Below are 21,192 nucleotides of genomic sequence, written 5' to 3'. Positions count from 1 at the left end.
TATAAGCTATATTAATAGGTTTCGTATATTTTTGTTTCTTTCGACCGCATTAAGATGGTGACCGGGCGATCGCGGTTAGTCGACTGAGACGAACTTTGTTTAGGCCACCTTTTCTAGGCTCCTCCCCGGAGTGGGGAAAGCAGTGAAACTTTTGGTCCAAAAGCTGATATGGATACCCCTTTAATTCTTTTTCCAATTTGGTCCAAATATCTTCTGCAACGTCTTCCGCCAATTTGTTTCTTTTTTCATATTTTTTAATCAGTTCACTCGCGTACATTGATGGTATAAACTTGCCATTTTCTGTTTGAATTTTAGGTTCTATAGAAACGGGGGATAATGGTTTATTATTAATTTTCCTTTTGAATTTGATAGGCCCGAAGAAAGCTGCTGGTTTGGGCGACGAACTTTTTGCTATTGTTTCACTTTTCAGTCTTTTTGGGATTGAGTCAATTATCAACTTTTTTTATAGAGTCTTTGATGTCTTTATTCAATGAAATAAATAATAATATATAAATATTTATTCAAATCAACTTAATTTTTACAAATTGCCTCTTAAGTGAAGAGGAGTGCGTTGGTAGCCGTACTAGTATAAACTGTGTCACAGCCACCAGCGTCTTTGCCCCTTTACAATTTTAATAACGACATTCATTTAGACATTTGAATCACTTAATTATCAAAACAAAAAAGAAAAAAGAAACTAGACTTATATAATTATTGATCGATGAAACAAAGTGTAATTATCACGTCAAGTATAACATATTGTGTGTGTGTGTATGTGTGAGTAGGTGTATGTGCGTATGTGAATGAATCAGCTATTTCCTTCTCTTGATCAGGAGCTTCATTTCGTGGCTTCTTTGACGTTCGGTTGAGTGTGTAATTTTATAAGCATTGCCATAGCTAAATTTCTTTCTTTTTAACTTTGACAGACGTTGTGTCAGAAGTCTGATGAATTATAGGCTGTTGTTTCTTCATTTTTTATTCATTGCTGTTGTCAACACATCCTGTTGGGTGAAGCTAAACGCTACATTGCTACATTGTGTCTAGTCCGCACGTCTTACCACCATCCATTTTAGCGTGAGTCCACAATAAAAGCAATGAGCAGTTTCAATCGATGCAAATGAAATGTTGACACGGCGCCGTTGCTAAGTGACAACCCAGAAAGAGTATACATAAAATATGTATATACGTATTATGTACTGGTGGGCTCGTGCCGGGCGGCAGTTCAGTTAGTTCAAGGTTCAATAACCATTGAGGGAAACGTTTAGATTTTATAATACCGCATAGAGAAGAGTAGGCAAAGGGAACCGGGAAGGGTGCCAAGGTCTCAAGGGCATCTATAGTATAACAGTTGTTTCTCCATTTCTGCCTGTGCCTTCTTTGTTAAGGGAGGTGCGTGAGGCTATCGGCCTGAATAAACAATGTCAGTAAGCTATTTACTTACACCGCGACGCAGTTGTCGAAACTTGTCCCATTTTTTTTTAGTTTTCATGGAGTAAGTAAGTTTCTTTCGTGTAAAGTAATTAATTTTGTATAGCGTTCACTTATGTTTTAGTAAAAAAGGCCCGCCTGCGGCTTCGCCCGCGTGATCTACATGATTATTCATTTAATAAACAGAATTGACTGACAGTCAAATGTCAACACATTTGACAGACATCAAAATGTCAATGAATAATTTAATTTGCTCGTTCAGAAACAGCCTAAAATGGTAAATTATTGATTTGGGTAAGCATTTATAATATTGTTTGTAAAATAACTGTAATGATTGCATATTACAAAACATAGCACACACGATTCGAATAATCCAATATCGAAATCCAAAATAATTAATCGAATAAATGAATCGAATATCGAATCGAAAATATTTAATTAAGAACCTTCTCCTTGTTTTGAAACCCGGTTAAAAATGTGGATTTATCACAAACGTATACAGATTTAAAGATATGGATTGCTATATATTTGCAGGCAAACTCATGCCTTGAGTTCATTCAAATGACTATAACTTTTTTTATAAGCCGATTTTGATGAAACAGACTTTAGATGTTAAGTTGACTTAAAACAAAGCAATTGGTGAAAGTTTTAAGTAAGTCGGAGATAAGCGTGACAGACAACAACCCGCTGTGTTGTAACAACCAGCATCCAGCAACCTGACCTGACTTCTATGCACTAGTACTAACCAGTCTACTAAGACCGAGTTAGGGAGTTCTGTCCAAAATATAAAAAATACTTATTTCAAGAATAATTTATGCTTGGGTTATTTTAAATATTGTTTTCAAGCAAGTAGAAAGGCAAAATATATTGCTTGCGTTTCTACCGCTCCGTCAACAATTTGTTTGTGAGTGAGTTTGATGGTGACGATAGCGTTAATTATTAGATTGCTATCTGAAACTTTATTTGTAACCGATGAAGTTGGCGCCTAGGGTTGTTAAAATAATTATAACCTAAGGATTGTAACTTCGCAGTCGAGGCGCAGTCTTAATTAACTACGACCTTCGTGGTGTCGAGTACCACCCCCACCACCCCCCAACACTCTCTCCGTCTCATAAATCGGGCGGTGTAAGAAGAACTGAGAAGAAAGGAGTGTCTTAACTCTAGTTTACTTTCTTCCGACCCCACTGCAAGCTACAACAAAACAACGATTAACTTTCAAATGCATAGTGCGTATTCAACAAAGCTCTCTATTTTTAGGGTATTTATATATAAATATACATATATATAAATATATAATACAATATACCATTATATACAGGGTGTCCCAGGAGTCAACGATAAAACGAAAACAGGTGATAGACCAAGTCGTGACAGTTATGAGAAAAATATTAAAACATCTGTGACATGTATTTTTCATATTATATTGATTTAAAAAAATATCGGAAAAACCGATACCCTGTGATGATTTTTCAAGTCCTAAGAATACAAATATTACTCTTTTTTCATTTTTTTTCTGTAATGTAATCATGAGTTCATTCTGTGAATTACAGTTTAAGATTGAAACATACCTGCATCGGTGTTCAATAAAATGCCGTGTTTTGCCAAACATTAAATTCAAAATATTTAGTACACCCAACTTTAACCGACTGTACTGTAAAAAAAATGTACTACACTGTTTTTGCAAGTAACTTTAAAAGTTGGCGCATTTAATCTGCATTCCGAAATGGTACGATACTTGCTGGATTACTTCTTTGTTGAAGAGAGAAAAATCGAAATACACGATAATCCGGATGACGTTCAACGTTTTGGTATCTTTTCCGATACATTCTAGCTGCAGCATTAGCATTACATAACTATTCTCCATGAATGAAATGCATATTGGCAATGTGTCAAAGACCGAGTATATGGCCTGCGAGAGCCCGGACTCGAGCACTATACTTATAAGTCCTGGGCCAGCCCCTAAATCGGAAAAGGTTTGGACGGTATCCTGCGATCACAGACCACACCAGTGACCTCCAGCCACTTAGCCCAGGCAACGCTTATCCGACCATGGAGATAATGATCGATGCCTCCAGACTCGTGCATGACGGATCTAAGATACCTGAACTTTTTCTACTTTTAGTCTGTAACAAAACGCCAAAGTTCGGAAAAGGGTCCTTTAGGGTCCTTTATAGTGGCTATGGTCAATTGGTCTCTAGCAGCCTTAATACGACACCTTATATGCGACACAAAAAAAAAAAAACAAAAACACACATATACAGAAAAACAACAGAAAAGTGTGTGTCAAAATATATCGTACCTGTAAGGGATGTTTCCCGGATCTTACATTAGTCAGAAGTGGCCAGTTATTGGTATATTAGTAGTAGTGTATTCAGTGTATCCGTATTTACGGTAACAATACATTTATAATTATCGGTAACACTTGAATGTATCCCGCACACAGCAGGGAACTCAACGCCCCGCTTTGCCTTGACACCAGAGCGAAGAAAAAAATCTTTTTAGTAATAATTGAACTCCAGCCTATTTCAGAGATACCATTGTCCTTCTCAAGTCCGAGATATTTTAGTGAAGTTGGTAAATTATTTGAATTTGAACCTACGCTACGGTCTCTCGTCAAGTCAGACGCTAGCTCTCTGAGCCTGGTTTGCTACGAAGTGGCCGCGTCGGTGCCGCAGTGTTACGCAACCGCTCGATAGTGTGCTTCGGGACGGCGCGCCGCGGCGGGAACCCACTACTTGTTTTATATCCTATACCTACCTAATATGTTTATTATTTAATTACTGTTGCTGTTTACATTTTAATATTATTACATTATTTAACACTTTTACCACTTCAGGCAATAAACCAACGTTATATCGGGAGTTGTCGCTTTGAACTGTTAGGTGCATCCACGCTGTATCCCGCAAATAAAGCGGTACGGCGGAATGGCGAGTGGCGCAGTGTTACGCAACTCTAGCTGCTACTACAATGAAGGCCCCGGGCCCCGGGTATCACTTAGATGTATCTTTCTTCGCCCGTAAAAACGTGTGTAAACTTACGTGTTTTTATGTGCGTGACGGTAAATAAATTGAAGAAAATAATTATTTAAAAAAAAAATCAGTGACTTTTTTGTAGTAATGGAAAGATTTTTATTCAATTATTTTTTATAAATACATCGTATTTGAAAGGAAAAATAATTAAACAAATTCAACAAAGATACCATTCCTTTCGAATACTTTACTGCAGTGTACTAGTACCTACATCATTTAATGGGGAATGGAGTGTCGTAACACTTACTTATCTAGCATGTTAACAGTTTAGCTGCCTACCTATCTACTAAAAATGTGATTTTGTTACAGCTATGTTTACCCCAACATGGACGAGTTGGCCAACCAGTTGAACTTCGTGTTGCTACACTTCGGTATCAAGAACTTGATTGGGTTCGGTGTCGGTGTCGGAGCCAACATCCTCGCTAGGTTCGCCCTCAGCAACCCGGAGAAGGTGTGGTAACTGAATGTCTTATTTAGTCTGACTGTGTACACTATAGTTGTAATCGTTACTCCATATCTAGTAGTAATTTATTACATTCACTATTTTCATTTGCGTTAAGTTACGCCACTCAACACATAATGTTTCCCTGCTATACCCTATACATTTGGGATAATTAACACCAATCTGTGAGGTGATGACAGTTATTATATGATCGTATATCGTCATCAATATCGTGATTGCTTGGCGCTCTGCAGTGTGTAGTGTTTGGTAGTAGTAGTAGCTGCTAGCAACGTCTCTTTGCATACAATACAATATAATAGAAAATTAATTATCACATAAAGACCTTTTTATAAAATGTGCTCGTTAACCCGAAGAGGCTTGGCGGCACCGCTTGGCTTGGCTGAAGTAAACTTACAAACTACTGCCAACTAAAATATGCCTGTATTTCCTTTACCACTTAGGTACATCGTCAGAGAATTTCTGTTCTGAATTCTAAAAAATATATCAATCTCATCTATCTATATCTATGTATCTATATATATATATATATATATATATATATATCTATATATATCTATATATATATATCTATATATATATATATATCTATATATATATATATCTATATATATATATATATATCTATATATATAAAAGGACTTGTCCTCACTGACTGAGGTAAGACGCATGCACAGCCGTAACTGCTGATGATAGAAACGTGGAATTTGGACCGATGTTTACTTTCGTAATCTGGACATCCACTGAGAAGAGCTTTTGAAACATTTTAACCCTAAACGGGTGAAATAGGGGTTAAAAGTTTGTATGGAAAAAAAAAATTTGCACCGATTCTCATAAAATTTGAAATTTAGATTTTTAAAAGTATTTAATTGAATATGTGTTTCATCGTTTTCTAGAATTCTCCCCCTAAAGGGAAAATAACGGGTTGAAAGTTTGTATGGAAAAATTCTTAAATCACCATCGATTTTTATAAAATTCTAAATTTCAAATTCTCTTAAAAATATTTCATTGAACCCCTAAATAAGCAAGCGAAGCTGCGCGCGTCAGCTAGTATATATATAAAAGGACTTGTCCTCACTGACTGAGGTAAGACGCACGTACAGCCGTAATCTGGACATCTTCTAAGAAAGGATTTTAAAAATTTTCATCCTAAAGGGGTGAAATAGGGGTTGAAAGTTTGTATGGAAAAAAAATTAAAACGGCACCGATTTTTATAAAATTGTAAATTCAGACTCTTAAAAATATTTAATTGAACACGTGTTTCACGGTTTTTTAGAATTTACTCCCTAGGGGTGCAAAGAAGGGGTTGAAAGTTAGTTTGAAAAAATCTTTAAATTGCCACCGATTTTTATAACATTTGAAACTTAGACTCTTAAAAATATTTCATTGAATACATGTTTCGTAGTTAATTTTAATTTATCCCCTTGGAGTGCAAATAAGGGGTTGAAAGTTTGTATCAAAAATTTTAAAATCGCTACTGATTTTTATAAAATTTGAAATTGAGACTCTTAAAAATATTTCATTGAACACGTGTTTCATGGTTTATTAGAATTTACCTCTAAGGGTAATAAGCAGGCGAGGCTAAGCGCGTCTCTAATTTTTAAATTTCTTTTGTTTCTTTCTATATTTCTTTATTGTTTCTTTGTTCGTGACAGGTGGATGCGTTGACCCTGATAAACTGCTCGTCCACCCAGTCTGGATGGTTCGAATGGGCCTCACACAAGATGAGCTCCCGCTCCCTGCGCTCCCGCGGGATGACCCTCACTACAGTTGATTATTTGATGTGGTACCATTTCGGACGAGTAAGTATCTAACACCTGGACTTATAACAATTAGGCTAAAGCGAATTTAACATTTTTAAGTTCTAAGTTGTTTTCTAGATTTTCAAGCTTATTACTAAGGGTAGTAATGGGTAAGTAAGGGAATTATTGATGTTTATTATTGATTCTATTATTTATCAAGTAACAACAACTACTCCATCGACGCTTTATTGGCAACTTTACTTTTTGTTTCTTTTATATCGTGTCTGTCTGTCTGTCGTCATTTGGAATATTATAATATATAATTAATCTTTTCCACTGCACTTATACATATTGTCCTACTTAAAGTAAACAAATATATTCATTAGATGGCATCGCGTTACTACTATTATTACCTGCACTGGTCAACACCAGTCTCAACAGTCTGCACCGCGAATGCAAACCTGATGCAAATTGCTATTTTGGCAGCAGATCTGATTAGAAACTGAAATAGCGCTTCATTGTTAGACACTATTGTATGATATATGATAATATATTATTTGGTACACGAAATAAGATTTTATAAAGGACATAACTTTTATCAAATATCTGGCGAAAGCGAATTGTGAAATGAAACTAATTGGACTTTTAATATGAACTCATTAAAAGGCGTGCGTTGAAGTGAGAAATTGTATTTTTATGATTAATTTTGCATTGACGCACTTGGCTGTCTGCGCACCATTTTGTTGTTTAATCATTTCTGCTTGTCGAACAATTTTACAGTACTAATTGCCAATATGAATGTTGCTAGTCATAGCATAGCTCTATATAGTATAAAAGCAACCAAGGGTGCTTCTTGCGTAGTGCCCGGAGGAGCGCAACCCGGACTTGGCCCAAATGTACCGGACTTACTTCCACCGGCACGTGAATCCTGGGAACTTGGCCATGTTCATCGAGAGCTACGCCCGCCGCAGTGACCTTGGTATCGCGCGGGAGGGCGCCACCATTCGAGCCCCGGTCCTTAACTTGACAGCCGCGTTATCCCCACATGTGGACCAGACTGTGGCCCTCAATGCTCGCCTCTGCCCGTCTAATTCCACTTGGATGAAGGTAGATTGTCAATCTTTTTTTATCGTGGCTCTGGGGGTTTTGCTTCAATTCGCAATCGGAGTAATTGATTATTTTGATTTTCTCTCGCAAAAGTAAGCGCGGAGTTGAATTCATATAGTGTCTCGAATTTGGGCCAAAATGCAGAACGGAGTGTCGGAGTGTCGGACACTAGGTTCTCTCTGCCTATCCTGCGGTATACGGAAATAAGCATGAAGCTGCTAAAAAATCAACTGTAAAATTATCTCTTACTTACTAACAACTAATTTAGTATCTATCTGAGGTTAGGAGTAAAGTATTCAAAATCAAAATATTCTTTACATAATTAGGCAATTTCGAGCACTTTTGAATCGTCGAGTTACATAAAAATCTTAGTTTAATAAATAGCATAAATGTATTTTAATTAAAAAATGTACTTGATTATTCCGTTAACATTGTCAGCGATGTTGGGTAATTAAGTAACAAAGAAAGCATTCATCTAAAACACGTCTAGAACTGTAACAAAATTCTTTGTGTCTACAATGCCACTAAAATTGGGTGGTTACACAAGACTGCTATGCGAACTGCTATACTGCTATTAAATCGTTAGCAACTCCTGACATTCTTATGTAACCTCCAACCTCAAAATGTCCAACTTATAATAAATACTTATTACTTTATAAATAAGTAAAAAAAGTCAATTGGTATTTTCATAAAATGTCTCAGTATAAAGTTCCTTTTGGAGAACATTATACATTCGAGAATAGAAGAGAAAGAGATATGTTGGTAGAGTAGAAGCAGCTATCAGTTCTGTAGGACACGGGTAACGTTCCAAGTGACCTGGTATATCGACTTCTGATGTCGGATCTTACTTACTAATTTATAAATAATATAATAGTAATATAATAACCGACATTGACAAATGCAAAAATTCACCATAGAATTCAAAAACTACTACAATAGGATGTGACTGAAGCGACACAAGTAACTCTCCGCTCAGCTGTTGACCTAATGAATTATTCTAGATCTCCGATGCCGCCATGGTGTTGGAGGAACAGCCTGGCAAAGTGTCCGAGGCATTCCGCCTATTCTTGCAGGGCGAGGGATACGGTAAGTATGGAGACGTTGCATTTGCATTACTTTGAAACTGTTAAACCGGATTAATCGCGACGTTTGCAGTAATCCGTGGTCACCGTGGTCACGGGTAGTCCACGATTCGTAGTGACGCGATTAATCCAGTTAAATAGTTTCATTTAAAAAATTATAAGTTGCTCATTTGTCAGGCGATACTTTCAGCTTAACTTTAATTTAGTTTAAGTATAATTTTTAGTCTATAAATCAGTGTTTTACAAATTAATTGAAAATGAAAAAATATGTTTTATTCTAAAATATAGATTTTCTTTTGGAATATAAAATAAATATTTGTGTGACATTCTAGATTTAGTTTGTATAATTAATGCAATTCTTGATTTTTGCATTCAAGGATCGTACGTAAATGACACACAGTGTGCCATTGTTCAACATCTGTCGTCAATTTAGTGTTTGAGTCTTATTGAAAAAGACGTCATTTTAGTTGTCTGTAAGCTGAGAACGTATGTCAACGTGTCAACGTCTGTAGTGTTAATAGCACGCAAACAAACACACAAAACTCTTATTTTGCCTTCATTTCCATTCGATCTTTGAGTATTTCAGTATTTGCAGCTAGATTTTGCGGGGAAATAATTTCTGTTTTTTATAACACGGTAATTTTACAACATCATTTTTAAATGTCTTTAAACGCAAGGAATTTATAACGCGATTTCAATCTCTGGGCACTCCCGCATACATCGCGGACAGTTGATGATTACTCGGTGTCTCTGGTTGAACAACTCTTGGAATTTAAAAGACATTTAAAAATTATCCCCCAGTCATTGCATGCTCATTTATTTTATATTGCATTGGTTATTCATTTTATATTTATTGTATAAATTAAAGTTGTGTGCAAATTAACTCAATATATGCAAAGATAGAGTAGGTACTCTATTGTTATTAATATGCACGCATCTTCGCTAGAAGTACCGAAGACGGGATATTCAAAAGTTATTATTTATTTAAGCTAAAGTTAATTCAAAAGTACAAAGTCGTATACTTTACTGAAATAATTAGTTGACAAAAACACAGTAGTAATGGTGTGTTTTGAGATGGGTCAAGTCGTCTCAAGACGCCAGTCACGAACAGAATATCCTCGTCAACACCGATCAGTAGCTGAGCATGACGTTGTTTTATTTACTACTGTATAGCTGTGTTGGCTCTGCACAAAATATCGGGCTCGAGCGGTAGTAGGCCCTCCTCGGCTGCCTCGCTCGCCTCGCTCGCCTCGCTCACCTCGTTCACGTCACCCGCTACTCGCTAGACGTGCTCAGTAAGTTATATAGAGGTATAACCCTTACGTTTTGCTTTTTTCTTATAAAAATGAACACTTTATTGTTTCACTTTAAAATTAAAAAAAGCTATGGTCCATTCAAGTGATTGATCTATGTACTCGGGCCAGCTTTTTGGATTTACCCAGTTTTGCAATTTCAGTGTGAATGTTATATTTTAATTTTATTTTAATTATAACATTTAAACAAACAGTCAAACATATTTAATTGGTTAACTTTGACCATTTATTGTGGAGATAGTGACGTGTTCATTGGCCTCAAATTGTGCTAAAAGTTTTATTCATATACATGTTTATTTATTAGTTTTTCATCATAGCATAAAATGTACAACAAACAAGAATATTAACTATCTACAACATATATAATATACTTGTTGCGTGTGCCACACGCCGTCACTTCATTATGGAAATAGGCATTCTCCGTTGTTAGCAGTCTCCAGTCGGGGGGGTGGGTGCCTGATTTCAAAACAAACATTAATTATTATCGAACCAGATCAGGTAAAGGAAAATCATTTTAAATTTAAATATGTATATATATTGTATATATATTGTATATATTTAAATAATTTATTTGCAAAGGTGTATGGAACCACAATTAGATATGTAACATTCAACTTACAAAATTATTTACTGAAGTCAGTCAGATATTTCTAATATTAATTGTGATTCATTAATTGCTACGAATACATAAGTTGTTGCTGCATCAACTATTTCGACTAGATATATGTAAGTACGTGTGCGTAGGTGCGACCTCGCGCGAAGCTCCCACGAGGCGCTAACTGCTAGTGACAGACTCCTATCTGCTAATAAATAGTACGAGATCCCATTCCATAAATCTGCAGGTATCTGTTTTATAATGGAATTTATTTTTTATAATGATAGATGATAGTAGAATAGATTACACCTGGGTTGCCTAGAAAAAAATAAATAGATACTTACAACTTAATTGACTTTAACTCTATTTCGTGATATTTTGCTGTAAATATAAGGTAGCCCGCGCATTCCGTCGTCTATTGTCATAGTCAACTGGAATGGGAAAAGTTAATCTGAAAGATGGTAACCGCTGCTGGTAGCAGTTATTTTAGAGGCAACCATGTTTTATAGTGTTGAGAAGAGAATAAGATTTAATTTAATATTTAATTAGTATTATATTAGTATCTTAGATCCGTCATGCACGAGTCTGGAGACATCGATCACGATTTCCATGGTCAGATAAGTGTTGCCTGGGCTAAGTGAGTAAACTCTACCTGAACTTTTCCGACTTAGGGGCTGGTCCAGGACTTATAAGGATAGTGCTCCAGTTTGGGCTCTCGCAGGCCATATACTCTGTCTTTGACACATTGCTAATACGTATTTCATTCATGAAGAATGGTTATGTAACGCTAATACTGCAGCAAGAATGTATCGGAAAAGATACCAAAACGCTGAACGTCATCCCGATTATCGTGTATTTAGATTTTTCTCTCTTCAACAAAGAAGTAATCCAGCAAGTATCGTACCATTTCGGAATCCAGATTATATGCGCAAATTTTTAAAGATATTTGCAAAAACAGTGTACTAAATTTTTTTTATAGTACAGTCGGTTAAAATTGGGTGTAGTAAATATTTTAAATTTAGTGTTTGGCAAAAACACCACATTTTATTGAAAACTGATGCAGGTATGTTTAAATCTTAAACTGTAATTCACAGAAGGATTATTCATGATTGACATTAAAGAAAAAAAAATGAAGAAAGAGTAGTATTTGTAGTATTAGGACTTGAAAAATCATCACAGGGTGTCGGTTTTTCCGATATTTTTTAAAATCAATATAATATGAAAAATACATGACCAAGATTTTTTTTTATATTTTTCTCATAGCTGTCACGACTTGGTCTATCACCTATTTTCGTCTTATAGTTGACTCCTGGGATACCCTGTATATATTATTATATACGAGACATATCCATACCTATATTATAAATTCGAAAGTAACTCTGTCTGTTTGTCTGTCTGTCTGTCTGTCTTTTACGCAATCAAGGCCAAGCCGCTAATTTAATTGTGATAAAATACTCATATAGAGAGAGATACTTGAGGGTCTCGGGATGAACATGGGATACTTTTTTTTTCTCATATTTGTAATATTTTCGATATATACCAATATATTAAAATAATTAATTTGACAAGCAATTTATTCCGCCATGTTAATAACAATCGTCGCTACGCGTTGCTAAGCAACGGCTTGCAAAGTTTGTTGTTTTAAGAAAACGTCACCCAAAGTGAGTTTGCTTAATGCATACATGGCGCGCGCCGATATAGATTTGTATACATTAACAAAAATTTGATGATTTCTATAATTTGATATGCATCCTTATGAAAATAAATATAATAGTCACTTTTAGCATTTCATCTAGATGGAAATTATAGTTTACTGTATAACATTCTAATAAATAATTAAGATGTCACTGATTCCAAATGACCTAGCCTACGAGTGGTATAGTATGACCGACGCGAACGGGCAGATGTCTTTGATGATTTTGTAAATTTTTATATATTTTTGAATTACTATTATTTTTTATGTAATTATTTGCTGCTTATAATTAATTTATCTCAGTTCGGTTATCTGTACCGATGTTATACACTTAAAATATCGAAATTTTAATCATTTGGGATTTTATTTAATATTGTTCGCACAAATTAATAATTATTTAATATAGAAAAATGTTTAGTACGCGCGCACGGCAAACTTAGGTACTTTTTCTAATATTAAGAATTTCCTTTAGTTACTTTTACTTCTTTTGTTTGTTTATTTCGGTTACTCAGATATTTTTTCTAATAATAAATCTCCACTTATTATTATTTTTTAACTTATTTTAATTATTTACGCTTATATTTTCGCGGGCGTAGCCGCGTCCGGACCCACTAGTCTATATATATAAAAGGACTTGTCGTCACTGACTGAGGTAAGACGCACGCACAGCGGTAACCGCTGATGATAGAAACATGAACTTTGGACAGATGTTTACTTTTGTAATCTGGACATCCACTAAGAAGGGATTTTGCAAAATTTTAACCCTAAAGGGATGAAAAAGGGGTTGAAAGTTTGTATGGAAAAAAATTTAAATCGACACCGATTTTTATAAAATTTGAAATTCAGACTCTTAAACATATTTAATTGAACACGTGTTTCACGGTTTTTTAGAATTTACCCCCAAAGGGTGCCAATAAGGGGTTGAAAGTTTGCATGGAAAAATCTTTAAATCGCCACCGATTTTTATAAAATTTGAAATTGAGACTCTTAAAAATATTTCAATGAACACGTGTTTCATGGTTTATTAGAATTCACCCCTAAGCAATAAGCAGGCAGAGCTGCGCGCGTCCGCTAGTATACTATAAATTTAATGAAATGTGATTGCGGCACGATTCTTGGCAACGGCAGTCCCGACGTAATCTATCATCATCTACTATCATCTATCATTATTGATAGATTATTGATTCCGCTTCTGGCAACCCCGGTGCTAACAGCTGATTCCGACTGAGAATTTTAATTTCATATAATTTAATTCAATTTGAAGCCCATTTCCACAATAATTGCTAAATTTAATTAAGCAAATAGTGTTACTTACGTAATTATAATAGTTTTTATGTTTTAAATAGATTTTATTGTGAATTGTAAAGTGTTCTTTGTGTAAGTGACTGGTAGTATGCCGGCATAATATTTAAGTATATTTTACTGTAAGTACGCGTTTTTATCATTGTTTTTAATTATTAGGTGCTATAGAAACCATATAACGTTGATTTAATTCTGGTTTAATTGCGTAAATTAGTAGTTAAAGCTTAGTTTTCCGTCGTGCATAAACTACCCGTTATTTGCATATAATCCAAATCCTTAACGTTACTCAAAAAATACTTTACTCAAAATGATGACTCGCAGAGCACTATCTCGTCAGGAGGAGTCCAAACTCCAACTGACTTTACAAGAATTAAAAAACACTAAGGATTTGTGTGCCCAATTACAGTGTGAAAGGCAAGATAATGAAATAGAACTTTTACAATTATTAGACAATAACACTAGGCTTAAGAAAGAAATGACTGCTATACACATAGAATTAACAACAATTGTAAAGGAACGGGATACTCTCAAAGATTTAGTAGATAAGTTTGACCGGTGCAGCGATGAATATGAGCAGGCCCTTATTAGGATAACTACCTTGGAGCAGGAGCTGCAAGAGGCTCACACACTCATTACTAAGTTACAGGAGGATGCTCAGAATGCTACCGTGTCACATAATATTAGCTTGTATAATGAGTTAGTTGAGAGTGCCCCGCAGTTGGTTTCTCCTGTGTTGGACAGACATAGTCACTCAATTATTGATCTCACCAAGGATGACACATCGTTATTCAATCTTAAAAAAGGATCAAGTCTGCCTCACTGCAGTAGAAACAAACTAAAAAAATACATAAAAATCAATAAGTTTATTGTCAAAACTAAAAAATTAATAAAACAACATAGTTATATGTCCAAGTGTGCAAAATTAAGTAAGGAGAAATTGGAACTATATGATGATTTAGAAATGTGCACAAAAAAACTAAATAAGTGTAGGTTAAATTATGAAGCTGATACACAAGCACTACAAAGTGAAATTAATTATTTAAAAGACTCCCTTGATATACTTAATAAAAAGTATGTCAATTCATTGAACGAAATACAAGAGTATTCCAAGGTGATGGACAATCTTATTACACTGTCCACAAATAACACTGAACGTTTTGATTCTTTAATCAACAATCACTCTTGTGATTGTGCCCGTTCATCACAGCAATCACCTGCAAGTACCCGGTGTGTGTCCCCTTGACCGACCCCTTGTGTGACAGCCTTCATAATAATAGTAGTAGTAGGTTCAGGTCACAGCAGTCATTTCGTGCATCAATTCATGAACCTAGTTTATTAGTTAATGCACAAAACATAGTTTTATTTAGTGATGATATTGGAAGGAATATGGGTTCAATTTTGAATTCTTGTTTACCGGGACAGTCAGCTGTTAGTTTTTGTTATCCGTCAGCATCCTTTGAAGTTCTCATGCAGAGAAGTTTAAGTTATAAATTTAATAAGTGTGACAAACTTGTTATATTATCAAGTAATAGGGGAAATTTAAACAAAAAACAGTTAAATGAGTATTGTAAGTCATTATTAAACTTAGATATAAGTAAAATAATTTTGTTTACATTTCCTTATTGTAAAAATCAGCCAGAAGCGGAAAATAATTACAGATATAAGCTAAACTCTACTCTGCACACAATAAGTACATATAATGACAAATTTCATTTAATTGACACTAACAAAATAGTTAGTAAAACTTTATTTTTGACTCAAAGTAAATATTATTTTGGTCATAGCTTTAAGAGACAGATAGCTTCTGTGCTATCCTATTATTTTGACTTATCAGCCAAGAATTTGGCTACTACTTCAACTGCTTCTATTGAGCAGACTGACATTCCAATTTATTCTGACATTATGTCTAATAATTTACACTCTGTTGACATTTCTCAACATTTAAATTAATTTCTCAGACAACAGAGGTAGCAACCTCTAGCTCTAATTTATTATTAAATATCCATTTGATCCAGCCAGCTTTACAATTAAATTACAATAATCACGCACATTGCACATCATCACAATATCCGTGCAAAAATAATAATAAAAATGTTAATTCTATTAGATTAGTTCATCAGAACATCTGTTGCTTGACGGGGGGCAAGCAGCTAGAGCTGGAATTATTCATGAACTCGGAGGAAATTAGTATTTTGTGTATTACTGAACATTGGTTAAAGGTGAACCAGCTCATGTTTAATTTCAGAAACCACCGGGTAGGAAGCTCATTCTGCAGAATCAACACAATACACGGGGGGTCACTTATAATATTAAACAAGAACCTTAAGTTCAAGGAACGGAAAGATATTGTGTCCCTTTCTGTAGAATGTTCTATCGAATTAGCGTGTGTTCAATTAGAGCAATTCATTGTTATATGTGTATACAGACCTCCCTCCGCCAATTTAAAATTATTTTTAGAAGTAATGGATGAGGCCTTAAGCAAACTTACCAAGTCGGGTAAGCCTTTGTTAGTGTGTGGGGACTTTAATGTTAATATTTTGGAAAGTTTTAGTCCCACCATTAATTTATTAAGTCTTTTTAAGTCACACAATTTACTTAATTTATTTATGGAGCCAACCAGAATAACTCCTACGACTAGTACTTGTATAGATAACATATTTACTGACATTATTCCATGCTACAAAAGCATTATTAATAAATTGGATTCTGACCACTCTGGTCAGCTAGTAGAATTCTATAGTAAGAAAAAACAGGTGGCTAAGAAAAGAATTGCTGTTGTACCTGTCACAGCTAGTCGTTTGGAACGTATGAGAGTTAGTTTACTAACTAATTTACTAGTTTTAGATATAACTTTACCTCCCAATTCTTTATACAATTCTTTTTTTTACTCTTTTATTAATAAATTTCATTCAATATTTACTCCCAAAGAGATTACAATTACTGATAGTCCTATCTTTGGAGACTGGGCCACAGCAGGTATTTATAAGAGTAGGGAGACACTGTATATGTTATATTATGAAAAACAGTTTAATAGTGGTGAAGAGTTTAAAGAGTACTTAAAATCTTACTCTAAAATTTTCAAAAGAGTTTGCAAAATTGCTAAATCTTTATTTATTAAAACAAAAATCAGAAATAGTAATAATAAAATTGAAGCCACTTGGAAGGTTGTTAATGCCGAGACTGGGAGAACTAGGGTGAAAGATTCTAATTTTAAACTTAGTATTGACGGTCACATTGTTGATTCCGATTTGGAAGTGGCCATTGCATTTGAAAAGTTTTTCTCTACTTTCCCAGTCAGTCTAACAAACGATTTAGGTTCTTCCACCACTATTGCAGAATCGTTAATTAAAGACAATGTTCCCGAATTTTATAATGGTTTCGTTTTCCGTCATGTAAATTATTCAGACATTAGTGTAGCTTTCAAATCAATTAGTATGAAAAAGACAGCCGACTTGTGGGGTGTTAATATCATAAATTCTTTAATTGATATTTTGATTCCTGATTTAGTTACAATTTTTAATAGATGTATTGATTGTGGAGTGTTTCCTGATTTGATGAAATATAGTAAAATAACTCCATTGTTTAAATCAGGTAGTACGCAAGACCCCACAAATTTCAGACCGATTTCAGTACTACCTACGTTTAGTAAAATTTTTGAAAAGCTGATACTCAGTCAGCTTCTTACTTATTTTAATAAAAATAAATTACTGCACACAGGTCAATTTGGTTTCACTCGTGGAAGGTCAACATCTGATGCTGGGGTCAAATTATTAGAGAGTGTATTCGCGGCTTGGGAGGAGTCACGTGATGCCTTTGGGGTGTTTTGTGACTTATCCAAAGCATTTGATTGTGTGCAGCATAAAACTCTTATCAGGAAGCTACACCACTATGGTATAAGAGGCATTGCTTTGGATCTTCTCACTTCTTATTTAAGTGATAGGATTCAAAAGGTAAATGTCAACGGGAAACTATCACACGGGTCACCTGTAGCATTGGGGGTGCCACAAGGCTCTATTCTGGGTCCGTTTTTGTTCCTTTTGTACATTAATGACTTACCTCACCTTATGAGAGATATCTGTGAAATGGTGTTGTTTGCAGATGATACATCTTTAGTTTTTAAGGTTAATAGACAGCAATTGGAAATTGACGATGTAAACAATGCTCTTTCTAGGATATTGCACTGGTTTAGTGCCAATAACTTGCTTTTAAATAGTAGTAAAACTAAATGTATCAGGTTCTTTACTAAGAATGTTCAACAAGTAGAAACCAGGGTTTTGATGAACAATAAGGAACTTAAAGTAGTTAATGAAACTGTTTTCTTAGGTATAACATTAGATGCTAAGTTACAATGGGGTCCGCATATAGAAACTTTATCTGGTAGACTTAGTTCGGCAGCGTATGCTGTTCGTGAGATTCGTCAACTGACCGATGTTGACACCGCGCGTTTAGTATACTTCAGCTATTTTCATAGCATTATGTCTTACGGCCTATTACTTTGGGGTAGTGCCGCTGACATAGATACCATTTTTGTGCTCCAAAAACGGGCTGTCCGAGCAGTCTATAAAATGGGTCCGCGGGAGTCACTAAGGAATAAATTTAAAGACTTTAACATCCTCACACTACACTCCCAATATATTTACGACAACTTAGTATATGTGCATAAGAATATTAATAAATTTAATAAAAACAGTGACCTCCATCAATATAATTTAAGAAATAAAAATAAGCTTGCTGTGCCCTTCTCTAGGCTCCATAAAGTGTCTCACTCATTCGTAGGTCAAAGTATACACTTTTATAACAAACTTCCAAACGACGTGGTTAATTTATCACTGAACAAATTTAAAAAAGTGGTAAAGCACAGGCTCTGCCAAAAAGCTTATTACTCTGTTAAAGATTATGTTCGCGATAAAGATGTTTGGAAATGAGTTGCTCTATTTCTAAGTTAAAATTGTTAATTGTGATTTATAACAAATGTTGGCATTTAAAAAGAGTGGCCATGAGTTTCTTTGCCTGTATCTTCTCATGAGCTCAACCATTTGATCGGGCTTTTTTCAAGTCAAAATTGCACATTTTTTTTGGTTATTTTGTTTTCCATTTTTTTTTATCTTTTATGACATGTCCAAGTGAATGTTATGCATTTTTATGGAATAAAGATATTTTGACTTTGACTTCATTCGTAAAAATAATTTTCATTAAAAAACATATACCTGCATAAGTTCTCATTATACCTTCAACGTACCTATATTACGCTATACGAATAAACAAATTTCTTAATTACTCAAGTTGTACATGTACACTTCCAAAGTGCTCTTTTGTATTTTAGAACAATGTTTTAATTAATTGAAGTATGAGTACGTATATGTACAAGAAATAAGTTTAAAATGTTATTATAGCTTCACGGTCCTGTCCTTGTTTTAAGCAAACATTTTCGTTATAGTTTAGTTATTGTTACAACATAAGTCGTTTATAAGATTAAAAGGGCATTTTGAGAGATTATTGTCTTTACTGGTCGCTAGAAGCGGCGTTAAAGTATTTGTATGATCGTTGAACGATTGTGTTTAATTTGTGTCGATGTTTAATTCGCAGTGGCGCCACTGTCGCCCACAAAGATAGTGCTGTTCCGTCGGCTGTCGGACGCGCGCCGCCCGTGCCGCCACTCGCCCGTCATCCGCATCACGGAGAATCCTATATCTGAGGCCGTGGTCTGCTGAACCACATACCAGTCTCCTGCTACCCTCGCCGCTTCAGCAACGCTAACTCCACCACACCTGCCACACATCGATGATTCTTTTAAATGTATTAGTTAATAGTGTACGGTAGGGACAACTCCCGCTTTCGACACGCTCGGGAGTCCCACCAACACGGAGTTAGCAAGTATAGATAGAGGACCGGCTCGCGCTCACTTATTATACATTCTATATGCATGGGCGTAGAAAGGGGGGAGCCGGGTGGGCCGTGCCCAACCCAGAATAATCTGGTGCCCACTCCAGCAATTTTACTTACAAAAAAATTGGCCCCGAAAAACAAAAAAACAATATTTACACGAACATATCTATTCAAAGCTAAAGTCCAAAACCACCCCTCCCAGATAATATCTCTAGATACGCTAATGACCATATGTATGCCCTCTCTATACCAAGTTTTCTAAAGTGCATTTATTTTGGAAATGTTTACTTCATATACATACATAAATACATACATACATATATTATATGTATTTTACATGTCACGTGGATATTTCTTTAAACGAGGCTTCTCACGTTTATGAACACCAAATTAATGGTTTTACCACGTGTATTATTTATATATTTTTAATAAACTGAAGTTTTTATTTTTTATAATTAAGGTTCCTTTATATGCTAGTAATTTCCTTTTTTATCCATTTAATTATAAAGATATGTTTTATTTAATTATTGTTAAATAACTGTTGTTAAAGACTCGCTTGCGGCGAGTTTGAGTTAGCTGTAAGTAATTATTTAGTGAGACTTATCCAAAGATATAGGATGGTGGGTAAACTCACAGTTAGGTCGTATTGTATGCTAAGGTTTGTAATGACTTGCCCCACCTTGGGAATATTCGGTAATCATTGGTAATAACATTACCAGATATTCCCAAAATGGGAAGAATTGGTAGTAATTGTAAGTGTACATATCTCGCGGGACAACAGCTTAGGTTATGAACAAATGCAGGGATGGAGGACTTTACAAAGCACGCATGGAAAGCCTTTTATAAGTATTATATCCACGATTTAGTGACGTTCCAGGATATTCCTCAAATAGAGGCACGTGGGGGCGAGCCAGCTGGCACCTTATATCACTATGATATTAAGGCTTTTTAGAAGCCACTTATTAACATTATTAGCATTTATCAAATATTCAAATAGACACCTAACTTATAACACTTAGCTCTCCGCGTCACTCGGTTCGGAGCGCGGTTTAGGCATTAGCAACGTTACGACATAGTTATAAGAGGGGCTGCGAGATCACGTCGCTGGGTGCTATGTTACGACCAACTTACATTCTTTTTTGACCTTTTATTCAATACACCGACTTCTGGACTGTTCTGTTCTGTTATCCCCGAAGTCCGGAGAAGTCCCTATTGGTTGTCCATATTGGTTTCCGGTTCCCGATATCCGGTTGTCACTTGCTTGCGTAGAAGAGTGGAGATCCGTCATAGTCGGAACGAATTGGATTCTATACTCTGTAGGTGTTCCGTAGCTCTGCGTAGTCGTCTACGGCGTGGAGGCTTGCCTGTGTGTCTGTCTGTCTGTCTGTCTGTCTGCCACACATACAACCTTCAAGCCCACATTAACGCTTGTAGAAGTACAATTGTATGAATATATCATTGATTTGTAGAATCACAATTTCTTACGTTTTGTTTTCATATTTTATGTTACTTTGTGTGACTTTATTATATATATTAAACTGTGATTTTATAATAA

At 35.2% G+C, this 21,192-nt stretch overlaps 1 protein-coding gene across 9 annotated transcripts in view; it reads left to right on the top strand.

Moving 5' to 3' along the window:
* The window catches only part of MESK2 (misexpression suppressor of KSR 2), a 43,224-nt gene extending 22,032 nt beyond the window's left edge, over nt 1-21,192 (top strand). For 5 of the 9 annotated variants that reach the window (XM_085205583.1, XM_085205579.1, XM_085205580.1 and 2 more), the window contains 5 exons: nt 4,767-4,908; nt 6,573-6,719; nt 7,521-7,766; nt 8,768-8,852; nt 19,338-21,192. In XM_085205583.1, the coding sequence (XP_085061709.1) occupies nt 4,767-4,908; nt 6,573-6,719; nt 7,521-7,766; nt 8,768-8,852; nt 19,338-19,462 (745 nt within the window). In that variant the 3' untranslated portion in view covers nt 19,463-21,192. Of the gene's footprint in view, nt 1-4,766; nt 4,909-6,572; nt 6,720-7,520; nt 7,767-8,767; nt 8,853-10,021; nt 10,159-10,905; nt 11,004-19,337 lie in introns of all 9 variants that reach the window. The other 4 variants (XM_085205581.1, XM_085205585.1, XR_014879221.1 and 1 more) reach the window with 3 other exon arrangements.

This window comes from Heliconius melpomene, chromosome 21 (assembly GCF_056956725.1).
Source record: "Heliconius melpomene rosina isolate 202511_hmr_F chromosome 21, ASM5695672v1, whole genome shotgun sequence".
Lineage (NCBI taxonomy): Eukaryota > Metazoa > Arthropoda > Insecta > Lepidoptera > Nymphalidae > Heliconius > Heliconius melpomene.
Note: the sequence above shows the minus strand (reverse complement) of the source record. Positions and strands in the feature narration are given on the sequence as shown.